Genomic DNA, 17858 nt, shown 5'->3' with positions numbered 1-17858 from the left:
TAGTCGATATAAATATGTACATCTATTATTGTAAGAGCTATATTCGACCATTGTCTTTGTTGGCTGGTAAATATAGTCTAACGCTTACAAACTGTATAGATCTGTTAGCATAGGAGGAGAGGGGTATGATGGGAGAGGGGTGTGGTAGGGGGGGTTAAAGGAAGGGGAGATTTTGGGAGAGGTGTGAGGTATGGCTGAGTGATAAAATGAATTTTACGTCTGCATATTCCACTTAATTTCAGAACGAACTTTATTAATGTTAATAATTTCATAATCTACTATTTACAAAACCTGTTATGTAGTGTTACTGCCTAATGTCCGAAAATATGCCGTGTATGGCTTCTTTGTACCTGAGGTTTGTATTTTTCACTTAGTGATTTTTGCGATTCTTCGTGTATTCCACGAACCACTTGTTAAGAATGTGTTTCATGCACAATTCCTTAAACCTTGTTTGTCTTATAATAAAACGTCAAAATCGTCGGACACACGCTGCCACTACCGACCTCGTATGTCATATGGACGCTGTAGGCATCTCTTACAGGAATTTCTCGCTCTGACAGTGATGTGTGCACGCGGAGGCCACGTTATCTTTTTATTGATTTCATGGCCAATTTTCCATTTGTTTGACTGCTGTAATGCAAGACTTACATTAATGGTATGTGATATGTTTTGAACAGTAGAGCTGTAGAGAATAAGTAGCGATTTAATGCATTTTTAAATCTTATTGCTATATACTGTGACTAAAGAACCGCCGTAGATGGAACTAATTTTTCACAAATATATTTTACTGGAAAAAAACATCTAATCCAACGAACCAAACCAAATTAACACTAAAAAATGAGTGAAAAGCTGAAGACCTTTGTTCCCCAACTCATAATCTCGTATTTTTCGAGTTTTCTACGGCTGCACACGAAAACCGGGTTCCACAAGAGTTTACTTGCGGTACGGGCACAACGATATAGATCATTGGAAAAAAATAATATAGTCAATCTTCTACCAAAGTAGTGTGAACCAGGTACAACATTCAACTACAAGACTGGACCGTCGATGGAGCTGCGGAGACTAGGCAGTTTCCGTCGTGGAAGGAGCTGGTCGGCAGCAGGAAGTTGCGTCGTAGTGGAAAGGATTTCCATCTGGCTCGACTTGAACTCACTCTGCATGCTCGCTGCAAGGGCCTACATACGTCGCAAAATAGGTCCCCCGCCCCCCTCCTCTAAGGCCACAATACCTGGGGGCGCAGCTAGGGGCGTCTACTGGAACTGCTACAAAACTTCCATGGTGCAGAGAGATTGCGTGGCACGTAGGCAACCCGCGATGTTTTTGAGCTAGGCGGGTTGCCAGCCGTACAGGTGGAACGCCGCAACATGTCAGTAAAATCTATCGTATTTTATACCTCAGGCCTTTTTGGTAATGAACAAATAGTCCGAAACTAGTCATCAACAAATAAATGTTCTTCCTGTGAAACTTAAGATGATTTTTCGTAGCGATTATTGTAATCACAAAAAAATTGGTGGCTCCATTATAACCCAGCGTTAATCTTGTTTTGGTTTACCTGCTTTTATATTATAATAAGAAAATTCAATGACCAAAACATAGCACACTAAAAGTTCATCGCATTTAATTGTTGAAGTACAGGGATAGGATAAAAGTATGGAAACAGTGCCAGAAATTTATGCTTAAACATAAATGCAGATGCTAGCCATTCCTTCAGGTTAAGTTGTTGTATTTGACAACAAACGGCACCTGTGCAATGTCCTCAAAGCACTGTATGTGTCAGTAGTGGCCACAACAGTGTTCTGCGTAGTTGTGAGAGCATTTTGTCGGAACTAAGTGAATTCGAACCTGGGCAAATTGTTGGTGCTCGTGTGGTGGGTGCTTTCATACCGCAGTAGCTGCTGTGTTTGTTATTTCAGGAGGCACCGTATCGAAGATGTACAGTATGAATCACCTAAAATATTGCGGGAATAAAAACTACTGTTGAAGTGTGGTTCTCACAGCAGCACTGTAATAATAAAGTGTATTTTGTGCAAACACAGACTTTTTTAAATGGAACAGTGCCTACTATTATTAACAAACTAAAAGTAGAATGAATTAGAATGTCAACTGTGTTTGTTGGAGGATTATAGTGCAAGTTGTTTACAAGATATGGTATTTAGAAAAGTTCCCACACTGTTGTTCAATACCTGTGGTAGAACACAATAAAAAACAACGAAAGTGCGTACGATAGTTACGGGGATTCTGACCAGTAATGAGACAATTCACCATCACAGGCTGTGTTCAAAATGATCAACAGCAGTGGCAATATACTCTTCCAGTTAGCTATGGAATGACTGCTGCACACGTGGACACGTGCTAGCATTCCAGAAGAGAGGTCTAAGTTGGCTGCAGTAATACTTCTTTGCATATCATCGGGTATAGTTGGTATTTCCTTGCAGACAGCGTCTTTCGGCTTTCCCCACAGGCGCCAAATCCAGGGAATGGGCCGCCTAAGGCACAGGTCCTCTGTTCCCGAGCCAACAACTTGGAACAATTCATGAAGACATGCTCTAGTACTTCGTGCACTGTGGGTTGTACAACCAACATTTTGGTACCGCTGGTTTCTACTAGTCTGCAGAGAAACGTCCTCTAGCATCCGTGGAAAATGGTCAGCTAGGAGGCTGTAATACTTGTAATCGTTCAGTGTTCCGTCTATGACAAGCGCACCTATGAGCTGACGCTTCACTATCCCACACCACACTTCACATTCCATGGACGCAGATGTTCCACCTGACGAGGCCAATGAGGATTGTCAACGGGACAATACTACATGTTTCGTCGGTTTACCTGGCCATGAGTCCTATATGTGGAATCACTGTACAAGATACATGATATATCTGGAGTATACTGTCTTAGTGCCCATGTACAGAAGTCAAAAAGATTCTCATAATCGATTTCATGCAGCTCTTGATGGAAAGAGATGCGATAGGGCCGGCACCTTATGTCGATGGAGAATGCATAGACACTTGCCTCAGTCGTGCTATTTCCTCGTGCGTTTGCGCAGCAGCTAACGTGTACAATGAGCATGTCGGCTTTTTCCTTTCTTTGGTTAATACCATCATTCACTCATGAACTACTGTTGGGCTGTCACACACTAACTGACCAGCAAGTCGTAAAGCACTCAATGAACACACAAGCACAATGTAAGCAAAAATAACGCCGTAGTACTTAGCAACTACGCAGGTTGAATAGCACAAAGAAGTGTTGGTGTGCAAACGTTTCCAAATACGGTATCTCGTAAACGACTTCCACTAGAATCCAGCAATAAACATCACTGGCATTCTAATTTCTCCTAATTTTAGTTTGCTAACGTCGTTAGGCATTGTTTCGTTTAAAGAAGTGTATGTTTACACACAAAAAATACTTTCTAAGTATTATACACTCGCTTAATTCAATAATAGCACGAGCCCAATTCGTATTAGGCTAACAACACCAGCCCCTGTTAAAACTGCACATCAGTAGCAATTTCCATTTCAGCAATATTTGCGGTTCGTGTTTTAGGTGATTCACCCTGTGTATCACATACAGAGAAAGAAGACTAACAGTATCCGCTAAGTCACAACTCGGACGAAAGTGTGTGTTGAGTTATCGTGACAGACAGTCATTGAAGGGTATTGTGACGAAAAATAAGAGGACAACAGCTGGGAAAATCAATGAAGAACCGAATGTCCCACTCGCGAATCCTACCAGCAGCAAAAATTCACGATTGGAGCTCCCTCAGCTGGGAGCTGTTGTAAAATTTCGGCCGATTTTACGTCGTAAGAGCGAAACACGGTGACGATTTGGGCAGCCATATCGTTGTATCCTAAGGGCCCCATAAGTACTCCTTAAGGTCACAAGTATTATGTGACCAATATGGCTGATCAGGTCCATTCGATGGTACAATGTTAGTTACCAAAGGTTGGTGTTGTATTTCAAGACGACAGGCCCCCTGTTCACACATCTAGCATCGTCCAGGACTGGTCTCGTGCGCGGAGGGAGGATCATGGCCGCCAAAGTTAACAGATCGCAGTACTGTTGAGCCTGTATGGTATATTACGGAGGGAAGCGCACTTGATCGCTATCCACCATCGTCTTTACATGAACTTGCAACAATTTCGCAGGAATTATCGTATAAGACTTCTTTGAAAATCGTACCGGTCATATATTTATCCGTTCCGAGACATGGTTGTTGTTTTGAATGCCACCAGGTTTCTTACACTGTTTTAGGCAGGTAAATGTGTTTTTGGTATTTCATTATTTGGGCCACACCTCTAGGTTTGCTTTGTCAATATTTCACAAAATTTTGTAGGAAACTTACCATTTTAGGGCATCCAAAGAAGACTTTGATGCATGCTGGTAGCCGTGACGATACAGCTGATATCAGTGTGACTGGTTTACTTAAGTCTTTCTAGGCATTCCAAATGGCGTACACTGCTTGTAATTCGTCTTTGTCATTTATCTGACAGTGATTTCAAATGAGACTTCGCCTTAGATTTAATGAATTCTGATTCTCCTATACCCTTTACTGGGGTCGTTGGGGACAGATCAGGAAACTCCGATTCCTGCTCCAGCTGCTGCAGATGATCTTCTTTTGGCTTCGTCTGTCATTTATGGAGTTACATTTCAAGCATGAAGAGGTTCACTCAAATGAATGTGTGTTTGTGAAAATGGTGAAAACTGGTTTACACAGATTTAATACTTCATAGTATGTTATTTGGTGCCCTTTTATTATAATAAATTCCATCAAACCAGCACCTATTTTTTGGTACACATCTCCTAAAATGCATGTTTTCACTAACAGTGAAATTAACTAAATGCTTCATAGCACTCCTCTGGAGACATAAATTCACTTTATTACAAACATTTCAAGCAGTTTTCATACCCATCATAATTATTAACATTTAAGAGCTAGCAAACTGACATTCATTAAAAGTTACGTAATACATCTTGTACCTACCACACCACTGGTCCCAGAACTTTCCGTTATGTTTATGTATTAGTTTTCATGTTAGCTACAGTGATGTACCAACGATATTTATTGCACGTAACGTACACAGTCAGATCAAAAGTATCCGGACACACGTAATGCGGAACTGACCTGCAAGATGTCATGCCAGGCGAACTTGTCAGTGTAAATGTGAGCGGGGTTATAATGTTTTGTCAGCAGAGACGCAGTAACTACAGGGTGAGTCGATCAGTAAAATTCAGTAACTTCAAAGATTGTCTAGGCATTGGACGTCACCTTACTAGCAAATTCTTCAGAGACGTTTCACCCCTTATAAAGCTGCCCAAGTCGACCATTAGCGATATGACTGTGAAGTGTAAAAGGCAGTAAACAGCCACAGGTAAACCAAGACCAGCCAGACCTCATTGTAATGACGGACAGGGACCATCGAGAATTGAGGAGGGTGCTTGTAAGAAACAGCATCAACTCAGCGGAGGAATCACTCATGAGTTCCAATGAGCTACCAGAAGTCCGGCTGGCGCAGTGACTGAGCGAAGGGAGTTAAAAAGAACGTGGTACAGTGATTCAGCAGCTTCTCACAAGTCCCACGTTTCTGTAGTCAACGCTAAACGACGTTTGAGAGCGACGCCGCCGGACAGCGGATGACTGGAAAGGAGTGAACGAGTGATTTACAGGGATGAATGACGCTATTCTCTGTGGCAATCCCGTGGAAGAGCCTGGGTTTGGCGAATGCCTGAGGAACGTTACCTGCCACCATATGTAGTGCCAACAGTGAAGTACGGAGGACGTGGTAGGGAGTGCCCTTCTTATTAGCGTGTAGTCCCCTTATGTAACTTAAGAAAACGCTAAATGCAGAAGGATAAAAGACATTTTACAAAATTATTTACTCCGTACACTAGAGAGATTATACCAGCATGAGAACGTAAACTATCATAAAGCAGAAACTGTGAGGAAATAGTTTGTGGATGAGAACATTCCTGGAATGGACTGATCTGTCCAGAATCCCGACTTGAACCCATTGGAACAGGTTTGGAATGAGTTAGAATGTCGAATTCACTCCAGACCCCAGCGTCCATCATCACTGCCTTCTTTGGTTTCTGCTCCTGATGAGGAATGGACTGCCATAAATCTGCAGACAAGCAGACATAACCTTCTTTCACGACTGGCACTTTGTCGTAGCATCAGCGATTTCAGCTGCATTAATAAAAAAGAAAACACAGTCTGAATCGCAGGGTCTTTTATTGACGGCTGCCGGTTTCAGTGGTAATTCGTACCATTGTTGACAAACTGCACGTTATGACTCCACACCTGACGCTGATCCACAGGTCAGATGGAAACGGTAGTCGGCAATAAAAGGCATTCCGATCCAGACAGGGTTTTTTTCCCCAAGACCCTTCTTCGAAAGTGTCCCCAGTGGAGTTCATACTCTCATGAAGGCGAAGGGTGGACATCAACACATCCACTAAAAGATGTCTGAATACTTTCGATCACATTGTGTAGTGTTCTTGTCTGCGGCATTGCGCGTGGCACACTCACAACGCAGAATACACGTAGTGTACTGTAGAGCCGGACTGACACTGATGTGCTCCGTTTCCTGGAACTTTTTCTTTTCCGAGCTGCAGTAAAAACAAGTTTGGTTGTTTACATTCACACCGAACTGCAATACAACTATGGCTCCGTTAAATGTCAACAGTGTTTGTACCATGATTACCGTATAAGACTATATATCGCACTTGAAAATAGTTTTTCATATTGAAGACGATCAATTTTTCTACAATATTAGAAAGAATTAAAATATCTGAGTACTTCAAATCTTAAGTCAAGACGCTTACAAGTCATTCTGTGGAACTTAATGATCGAAACGTGCAGATGCGTTGAATAGTTAGTGCAGTTTTTCACTTCGTCGTCTTATGTTGATATCTATGTGTTTATTTATAAATCATAGGAGCACATATACTGTAAAGTTAACAATTTTCCAGTCTTACCAGTACGAAAAATCTTTATTTTGAACAACTTCGCGAAGAGCAGATTAGCTTAGATATATATTTCGTTCCAAGGACCCATCATTTTTTGTGGAACATTTGAAAATTACAGATCCATGTCTAATACATGAATAGTTATACTTCGCTTTCATGTTTATTCAACAAATCTTAAGTTAAGTGGTCCTCCAGCAGACCACGTAAGATAACGGTTGAGCGGTATACTTGCAACAAAGGCTTCACAGTCAACAAGTAAATTTCGTCAACTTTATTAACATGTGCATTACATTCGAGTTTCATTCGGGTCTGTCACCTAGGTGCCGTTTCATTTGCTGCTTTGTAGATAGTAGAGCATATTCAGTAAGCCGTACGTTCCGTTTAAAACCTGTGAAGAAAGAAGAAAAAAGTATTTTTGAAATCATTTCATCATATACGCAACAAGAACTTGAAAGTCATAGACGTTTTCACCATTACAAAGGACTCTAGGAAAGAAAAGATACGTCAGCCGTTCACATCTCTGAAACTATGGTAATTTTAAGATGCCTCAAGTAAGAAATAGATGGCAACTGATAAGTGCACTTGAATTGCCCGAAGCGTTTTTGGGAGGTTAGTCTATCTAAATCGTTCCAATTCAGTAAAATTTTCTGGAATAGATCAAATAATCAAAAAATCATCTGCATGTTCTTGATCCTCGTTTGTGAGAGCTCATTCACAGGATGTTCCTGAATTCCTTTTACAAACTTACGAATCGCGTAGAGATTGCCTATTTGATATTTAATTGAGTATGAAACCATGTAGGTAGATGGTTCGTTTCCGTGTTACAGAACGAAGCACGTAAAGCAATTTGTTCTACGGTACAGGGCTTGTTATGTGGGTACTACCTTTACAGCCGATTACTTATTTAACGTGGAATCAATTTTCAGTGCAAATCAAATATCACATCACAGACAGCTTTTCTTCTTCCACGTATGGTCCATATCGTATTCCACTGCAAGGAAGATGACCATCAAACAAAAGTGTAATTTGTATATGATGACCTATAACGGACAACTTTATCAGTATCTTTGATAATACTTCACATCGGTGTCACTCACCTGGAGCAACATCTGTTTCGACAGCTTGCACGTCTTGCCCACCGTGATCACGATCGGACGCACAGACGCCGTCATGAAGATGACGAGGCTGCGTGTGAAACGAGCGTCAGTGTGAACCCAGCCGCAGCTGAAGGCAGAGTTCGTCAGCTTCTCGCTCTGAAACGTGTTAATTACGCCTGTTACGCACATGAACGACCATACAAAAACTATTACACAGTGATATATTTTTGTTGACGTAACCAAACGCAGTTTGGTTAATCACTGGCATGCACAATAGTAACACAGGGCTGGCAAAATAAAAGTGGTCTGGGAACAATTCCTGATATTTTGAAACAATTTAATGTAAGCATAAAAAAAGCTAATAAAAATTGGAACAGATGTATCTGAGTGTGCGAGCTTGATACCTCATATTACTGAGAGACGAAGTAGTCTGCGCTTCTGATATTCAAAGGAGAACGATCTGCAGGAAGTGGACAGAATGTGGGAAGGGTATTTAAGGCCCTGCTGCTAGTACATCTGCAAGAAGTCACAGATAAACTTGCCTGGAGAGTTTTCTCATTTCCTAGTCGACAGTGTGTAGTGGTTTCAAGAGTCCAGGGAACTAAAATGCAGTAACGATAGCAAATACGGTGTTTATTTCAACAAACGCACCCTCGAGAGCTCCTAAGCAAGGAGATCGTCAGGGTGTGGCCAAGCGCTGGTGAAGATTAGTGACAACATCAAGACAACAAACCAAGAGGACTTCCCGTAAGGAACAATAAGCACTTTAACATTAAAAAAATGGAGGGTCGTGGATTATGGAGAGATGACATATATATATGTGAGAGAGAGTGAAAACAGTGTGAGTAGTAAGTGGCTGGCGACAGAATGAGAGACAACACTTCTACAGCAGCTTGAGGAGCGATCGGCTGTGCGATTGACGAAACGATACGACGTTGGACCATTTCATCTGAATCAGATAAGCGTGAGTGGATGAAACGCGAGCTAGTTTGTCATACGAATAGATGTGGTATTATCAAACTGAATAGCAGACGTTAATGGAAATAACCTACTGAGCTTGCGATAATAGGCAGTACAAGGGCATAGTGTCGTTTACATGTTTCCAGCGCTGAGGCACCGTTCGTAGGCATGGTATATAGTTGATTAACTCTACTTTACCAAGCGGACACGAAATGGTTCAAATGGCTCTGTGCTCTATGGGACTTAACATCTTAGGTCATCAGTCTCCTAGAACTTGGAACTACTTAAACCTAACTAACCTAAGGACATCACACACATCCATGCCCGAGGCAGGATTCGAACCTGCGACCGTAGCAGTCCCGCGGTTCCGGACAGCAGCGCCTAGAACCGCACGGCCACCGCGGCCGGCAGACACGAAATACAATTAACTATAACAGAATAACATTTATTTTGTAGTTCTATTTCTATTCATGTTTTCTTAGGGTAAGAAAGACTTTGAAGTTGATAGTCCTTTTGTCACAGCGTTTTGAACGTATAGTGAGGCTGTCTCCGTAATACAGTGGCTATAATGTGGACAGAGAGGCAAATAATAGTCCGATAAATTGCATTTCCATAAAAACGGGCCAGAGTGAGGCAAGGTACGAGGAAAAATTGGAGTTCAGGAAGAAGAGGTACGTTATAGGAGCAGCATGTGCAGACGCGTGACACAACGAAAGTAGTGCATGCACAAACGTGTGATAATAAGAAGTTTGTGTCAGAGTTTTATGATGACCATACCATAAAAAGCAGAGCATGTCTTATTACACAAAGTAGAATTGAGCTTTACATATCGTTTCTGAATTTTGAGGCGTCCAGATACCAATTATTTGTTTTATCTATACATGCAATCAAAACACTTACTGTCATTTCTCACCATTTCCATCGACAAAACAAAAGAATGTCATTTCACTGATTTGGCTACTAAAAGTCAATTCGGTTTCATGCTAATGATCGACTCACAGAGTATTATTGACGCTAACAGCTGAAATCTTTAGATATTTGTAGGGAGATTATGAGTTAGGAACGCTGCCTGTTTCATTTACGCCATTACCGAGATTTTAATGGACTAAACCTCTATAGACACACCTTACACAAACACGTGAGAAATAATTAAGAAATACGTAATATAATATATAATAAATACAGAAGATTTTTAATGCCAAGTACGAAAAATTCGATGGAAGCAAGTAATTACATAAATTTTGAAAGTACTTCGTTTTTCCAAACACGATTTTATTTGCCTCTCCTTGGTATGGGATACGTTATTTCTATCTAGAAATGCTGGGAACCCTAGTCATGGTTCATACATAACCGAAAAGGCTAAAGAATTACTTAAGTGAAATCACTCAAAGCCGGAGACTGGGTGGAAAAACTTATACAACTGATGTAACTGTTAGAGATATTTCTCATTCGCTTGTCTGACATAAAATTTAATGACTGAAACTAGGAAAGTGAGGGAAAAAACAGTCACATAGTTGTCGTAGTTGCAGAGACTAGTTTCATTCGCTGTTTCATCCGACTGAAGAAACCGGCTCACTACTGACCAGTCCTTCATTAAAAGTAGCCGGTTGTCTCATCACTAAGTAACAGTGGCACACAAAGTACCCCCAACCACACGCCATACGGTGGTTTGCAGAGAGCAGATGTATATGCTGATGTAAATGAGGCCGTGATACTCTGGAGATCACCAAGGAAAGTTGTATGGGTGTCGCTTTTCTCCTTGAAATTTGTTAACTTCCCTCTCTTACATTTTCTAATTAACTAAGAGTGACCACATAAAGTTTTCCTTCCACATCTTCTCATATAGATATTTCTTTTTAATGTTTTCTTCCATTACTGTAATGTTACTTCTTTCATGTCTCCAGAAGTTACCTTCACAACATTGCCATTGAGAATTATTCTCTAGCATACAACTTTTCGTTGCGTATAACTATCAAGAAACAATGTATCAATTTCTGTTTGTACAGGTCATTTATTACTGGGTTTTTCTCCTTCCTGGTGCTTTACTGGCAAAAACACTTATCTTTTTGGCTGCTTGAAAGTATCTGTTGTCTTCTATAATGACGTTACCTGCACACTTATCTTTTTGGCTGCTTGAAAGTATCTGTTGTCTTCTATAATGACGTTACCTGCACAGCAGATCCGTTTTACTTGTTAATTCAGGAGGTACAAATGGTTCAAATGGCTCTAAGCACTATGGGACTTAACATCTGAGGTCATCAGTCCCCTAGACATAGAACTACTTGAACCTAACTAACATAAGGACATGGCACACATCCTTGCCCGAGGCAGGATTAGAACCTGCGACCGTAGCAGCAGCGCGGTTCCGGACTGAAGCGCCTAGAACCTCTCGGTGACAGCTGACGGCTCAGGAGGTACTTAAACTTTGTACGCACTAGGGTCATTAGTGTTTTTTGATATTATGAGGAATTTATTCTTTCTAACTTCAGGTTTATTTCTGGTTTTCGAGGAATTGGAAAGTTATCTTGAACGTGCTAGTTATATCCGAAGGGGAGTTTGTTAGAATTACGACATAGGCTCCGAAATTTACGCAATGTACGCTTTAGCCCTCATTGTTAATGTCTTGCTATTCGTATTCACTACATTTTCTTCCTCAGATAGGGTGAATAATTAAAGTGAACATGCGCACTCTTCTCTTACACCTTTATTAATTTTGAAAGCCACAAATTTCCACTATTTTCTTATTACTATTGTAAAGCTGAAAAAAATGAATGTTTCATGTATCCTAAATCGAATACGGATACTGGAAAGACTTGTCACACACCAGCCGATTGCGGAGAAACCCTGTGCTGTATCCGATAGTACCGACTACAGTTTCTCATATAAACATTTGTAAATGTAAATAGAATGACATCGAATGTTCTGCAATCATTCTTAAAACAAAAAAAGATAAATAAGAAAGAGAAAGACTCAAAATGTTGGACTTCGGTTCCACAACGCTTTCTCTGGCTACTGCTCATGTTTCATGAAACCTAGTCAGAAGATTTTGTTTGTATTGTTCCTGCATCCACGGATAATTGTAACTATGTAAAAACTCTGTTACTGATAACTACAGTTTCTCATACAGGCGTTTGCATTTTATTACGTAAATGAGTTTCCTTGTTCTAATTACAGATATATTAAGGGAAATGAAAGAGTAACTGAATTTCTGATAAAAGGACTATTTACCCCAATAATAGAAAACTGAAACATACATTACTTTTCCACATAAGCTCTCTGTACTTCAACGTACTTTGTCCAACGTTTCACAAGTTTTTAATTCCACCGGAAAAAAAGTTTTGGAAATTACAATGAACTCGGGACCGTTAGCTGCTTACAGGCGTTGCTAAATATCATCGGGTACAGTTGAAAATGTGTGCTCCGACTGGGACTCGGACCCGGGGTCTTCTGCCTATTTGTAGACGCTCTATCCGAAAGAGCCGTCGAGGATACAGGGAGTAGCGCGACTGCACGGACCTATCTCTGGCACGCTCCCCGTGGGATCCACATTTCCAACTTACTGCCCATAAATTACATTTGTAGTGCCCCTGTCCACTATACTCATTACTCGCAGCAGTCAATCTACCGATTCCCGCAAGAGTTTGAATAATTTGAGTGCATCCGCAGTGAAGAAGATCATTGGCCGGTAAGCCTTACCTATATAAAGATGGTATCTGTTTTATGGGACATGTCCGAAAGAACAGATACCATTGGTGATCTTGCAGCTCTTGAAGAATGAAATTACAATAAAATCCAGACCATTAGCTGCTTATAGGCGTTGATAAATATCATCGGGGCCAGTTGAAAATGTGTGCTGATGAACTCACATTGCTCAAACTCTTACGGGAACCAGTAGACTGACAGCACGAGTAATGAGTACGGTGGGCAGGGCACTACAAATGTAGTGTGCAGACAGTAAGTTGGAAATGTGGTTATCGCGGGGAGAGTGCAAGAGATAAGTCCTTGCATTCACTGTATCCTCTGTGTCCTCGGTGGCTCAGTCAGATAGAGCGTCTGCCATGTAAGCAGGAAATTACGAGTCCGAGTCCCGGTTGTGACGCACATTTTCAACTAACCCCGATTATATTTATCAACGCCTGTAAGCAGCTAATGGTCTAGATTTCATTGTAATTTCGTTCTTCAAGAACTGCAAGATCACCAATGGCATCTGTTCTTTCGGACATACATTCACGAAGAAAGTTTTTTGTTGAACCTGTAACCAATTTTACATCGCATCAATGACTGTTGCATCGCTTGCAAATCTTCTTCCCCTGAGCGCTTCCTTCAATTGTCCGAACATATGGAAATCGCTTGGAGCCACGTCTGCACTATGTGATGCGAGTTCCAGCGATTCGAATCCCAACTCCTTTATTGTTCCGGCCGTCCGATTGGCAGACTGTGGCCGAGAGTTGTTTCGAGGCAGAATACGACACCTTCCCAAATTTTCACGCGACGTATGGACCTGATTGCAGGTTTTATGTAGTTCGCAACGAATGACAGTAGTTCTCACTGTTCACAGTTTCACCTCTTGGGGTGAAATGAGCGGCTACTACACCTTCCATGTCCAGAATAGCGTTAGTATAATCTTACCAGCTGATGATTGACGTTTAAATTTCTTAACTTCTGGTTACGATAGGTGTTTCCAAACCGTTCTCGCATCCTTACTTCCAGGTTCGTGAATACACACCCACGTTTCGTCTACAGCAACGATTTGCTGTAAAAATACATCTCCTTCGCGATGATAATGAGCCATATGTTTACGAGAGAGCCGGCCGCTGTGCCCGAGAGGTTCTTGGCGCTTCAGTTCGAAACCACGCTGCTGCTACGGTCACAGGTTCTAATCCGGCCTGGGGCGTGGATGTGTGTAATGTCCTTAGTTTAGCTAGGTTTAGGTAGTTCTAAGTCTAGGGGAATGATGACCTCTGATGTCAAGTCCCATAGTGCTTAGAGCCATTTTTTTACGAGAGTTGGCCATTCTTTGCACACTATGCTGAACTGGCCATTGTTTTGGTATCCCCCTTGCTCACACGTTACGATAATTTTTGCCTGTGGTTTAATATGGAATACGCTGAGCGAGCTGATAACGGACTTAGACTCTGCGCGCACCAGTGGGAGAGAATTATAGCGTACGCGCGCTCTAGCTGTACTACGAGCGCGCATCTGCTGGTGCGCCAGCCTAGCGCCGAGCCAGCCGGGAAGACGCAGAGTAGACCTAGTTTTATTTATAGTAATATGCCGTTTACTCTGTATACCCGATCATATAGCAAAGTTTCTAATGATGACAAAATTCGTGTATGGATGAAAGGACTTGGTGTATTCCTTGAGCCCCCGATTACCAGATGTACGTCTAGCGGTTCTCGGCTGTCGCCCCCGGTTACAGGAGTCAAGGAAAACACTTTATTAATAATTATAATACAAAGTAATATCACCAGTTACAGCTACATTCTCAGCAAGTACACCAAGTCCTTTCATCCATACATGAATTTACTCATCATTAGAAACTTTTCTACACGATCGGGTATGCAGAGTAAACGGCATATTACTATAAACAAAACTAGGTCTATCTGCAAGAGCACTGAAGCACTATGCCTCGTCGACGTGTGTATCGTCATCGTTGCCACCGCATGCCAGTTTATAAACACATAATCAGTATCGAAAATAAACTTGGAGCGAATGGCACTGCACAATCAGTCATTCTTAATGGACCAATTTTTTCCGTGGGTATCGAGTTAATTTTTCACTGGATGTCGCTACTGGAGCAGCTGGCAGTGGGTGGTTTACACTCGCAATTGTTCGCTGTGAGGATGCATCGATACCTGGAGTAGAATCTTTTGCCGACCGAGATGTCATCGCCTACAAGACCTGGCACTGTGGGATCGACCCGAAGACGCAGAGTAGACCTAGTTTTGTTTATAGTAATATGCCGTTTACTCTGTGCCCGTTGGACACTGTAGACTGGCAGTACACCCGTGGATATTTTGATTATCAAATACGCCGGGAGAAACTCAAGAACGACGTACAAAGTATACGTTAATTGTGATTCTTCTTGTTTCCATCACTATACCGTCAACAACTTCCAAATTGTTGTCAGTTGTTGACGTAAACTGGCCTGCCCAATGTTTCCTCGTCACACAGATAACTTCTTTTCTGTTTGAAGCGCTCTGTCCATTTGCAGATCTTGCTTCGCGATAAACAGCAGACACCATTCTGCGCTTGCATTCGACGAATAACTCCCACAGGTGTAACACCTTCCGCAAACAAAAAGCTAATCACTGCCCTCATTTCCTCCTTGGTGCAGAGTGACAATGGAACTGCCATGTTTCACGGTCTGCTACAGTACGACAACTAACGCGGGACTAAGTGTGACAAGTTGTATAGAATTGTTACACAAGAAGCCGGCCTGGGTGGCCGAGCGGTTGTAGGCGCTACAGTCTGGAACTGCGCGACCACAACGGTCGCAGGTTCGAATCCTGCTTCGGACATGGATGTGTGTGATGTCTTAGTTAGGTTTAAGTAGTTCTAAGTCCTAGGGGACTGATGACCTCGCCAGTTAAGTCCCATAGTGCTCAGACCCATTTGAACCATTTTTTTGTTACAGAAGACAGTAGTTCAGCCATGGCTACCAGCATTTTTACTAAGCCCTACGGCGAGAAATTGCAGAAGTCCCTTTACTTGCTAACTTCTCTTCGCATTCGAACAGAGGACTTCGTGCCGTGAACTTCCACGAACCAGCCGAGTTCGTTAAGAGGTCTAGTATGGTACATTCAAATGGCACCTACAAAAAAGAGTCCTTGACATAGAGCCTCCTCTTTCTTTGAATATTTTTTGTACAACTCTTACAGGTGCTGCAAAAATAAACACAAATGTGAAACTTTGCTGTTACCCACAATTCCATAAGAGGAACACGCCCTTGGTGCAAAATTTGTCCCTTATGGTTATTTTAGAGAGTATTGTAAATTGCACGTTTCCCTTTGCAAAAATCTACCCATATTTAATACCAGAAAAGAACTAGGGTACAACGCCCACCCTCCAATGCAGCGTATAGTAACAATTGTGACGATCTGCGCCAGTCTGAATATGTGCAAAAATGACACTCTGGAACTTATGTTGCAATACAAGGTTTTTAAAATTATTCTGTCCTTTCTTGTAGTCTACAGTGCGTATTTATTTTTCATCTCGACGGGAATGTGACGTTAATGTAGAAATAGTTGTCACATTACAAGGAATAACTGAAGGAAATTTAAAACTGAGTTTATAGGGTTTTTCAATCGCTTGGTGGAATCTGAGTGTGATCAGAAGTAGCAGAGACAGTTCCTATTCGGCATAAATTGATTTGTGGACTTCGGAACTGTGGCGTAATACAAGCGAAGGAGCTGGCAATTGCATCTTTTGATGCACACATCTAAGAAATTGCTTACGGAGCTCAATGGTGGTGCAGTATCATACAGGTGAGACAGACTGAAGCACAAGTCGGGAAAGGAACTGAATCTACTCCCTTGAACATACTAAGAAATACCCATAAACATTGACTAGTTCTTCATATTTTACTCTGAACTGTATTTACACATAAACTATATACAAATATTTCCCATCTCTAGGTTCCGATCGTACCTTGCAGAAGTTTAGTCCTGAGCGTAAAGCACAAGCTAGATAGATTGTAATCACCTCCCAGGTATTCTCAATTGGCAATTTCTCTGCTTCTTGGCTGAAAACAACCGGACTCATCTATGGACAGGATCTCAGTCATAAAACATAAAAAGAAAGAAAAACGTAGTGGCCAGTCTCGCAATATTTGGAGGGAGAGACAGTGTCGCTCTGCGTTTTCCTTCGGATGCAGTATAGTGCCGAGTAGTATTCAGAAGATTTTCTGGTAAGGGTGAGACGTCCATTCTGATTTTGGCTTGTGGATCGCCATTTTGAAGCTAAATTCTTCTTCATAACAGAAAATCAACTGTAACTGTCATTTTTACAGTTTACGGACGTTTTAGCCTCTGCTTCATTTTTCTAGTTAAATTTGTTTCTTGAAGATAATGTGAATTTTCGTTTTTTGTGCGTGCCAACCATGAGGCAGGCAAGTAGGGAAGAAATTTTACATTTCCTAGCACTCTACTATTATCATAATGACGGGAATACTCTGAGGGAAGACACTACGTTGAACGTGTGGAACTAGTAAGAACAATATAAAAATGGGTCAAATGGCTCTGAGCAATATGGGACTTAACATCTGAGGTCATCAGTCCCCTAGAACTTAGAACTACTTAAACCTAACTAACCTAAGGACATCACACACATTCATGCCCGAGGTAGGATTCGAACCTGCGGCAGTATCAGTGGCACGGTTCCGCACTGAAGCGCCTAGAACCGCTCGGCCACAACGGCCAGCAAGTACAATATACAAAAGGCTTTATCTTCGCTGTTATGTAATCTTAGGATATAATGAACATACTTCTGTAGTGAATATTCTGATTCACTGTAGTTATCATCCAACATAATATTCCATGTCTTCCCACCGCAGGTTTGAGAAATAATTCAACAAAGAAGGCAGAAGCAGCCAACAGTTGAGATGTCAGTAATTTTAAAGTAATCATAAATACACTGTAAAATAAATATGCTCAGTGAACAGCATCAGTTCGATGGGATACAGCCGAAAAATGTAGACAACTAAATAGGAGGGACGTTCAATAAAGAATTCAAAACATATATTTTTTTCTGAAAGTTGATTCGTTTTATACAGGATTCCAGTACACTTTTTTATTCCCCACTCTTATGGCTATAAAATCCTATTTTTTCAGCGTAATCTCC

The 17858-nt window shown here is 41.4% G+C and overlaps 1 protein-coding gene across 1 annotated transcript in view; it reads right to left on the bottom strand.

Annotated features, from left to right (window-relative positions):
* Nucleotides 1–17858, bottom strand: part of LOC124744475 — a 178103-nt gene that overhangs the window by 102039 nt on the left and 58206 nt on the right. Inside the window, exon 6 of the mRNA XM_047248929.1 lies at nucleotides 8058–8213. Within this exon, the coding sequence (XP_047104885.1) occupies nucleotides 8058–8213 (156 nt within the window). The remainder of the gene's footprint in view (nucleotides 1–8057; nucleotides 8214–17858) is intronic.

The sequence above is a fragment of the Schistocerca piceifrons genome, chromosome 1 (genome assembly GCF_021461385.2).
Source record: "Schistocerca piceifrons isolate TAMUIC-IGC-003096 chromosome 1, iqSchPice1.1, whole genome shotgun sequence".
Taxonomy (NCBI): domain Eukaryota; kingdom Metazoa; phylum Arthropoda; class Insecta; order Orthoptera; family Acrididae; genus Schistocerca; species Schistocerca piceifrons.
The sequence above is the reverse complement of the archived record's forward strand: the minus strand, read 5'-3'. Positions and strand labels throughout refer to the sequence as shown.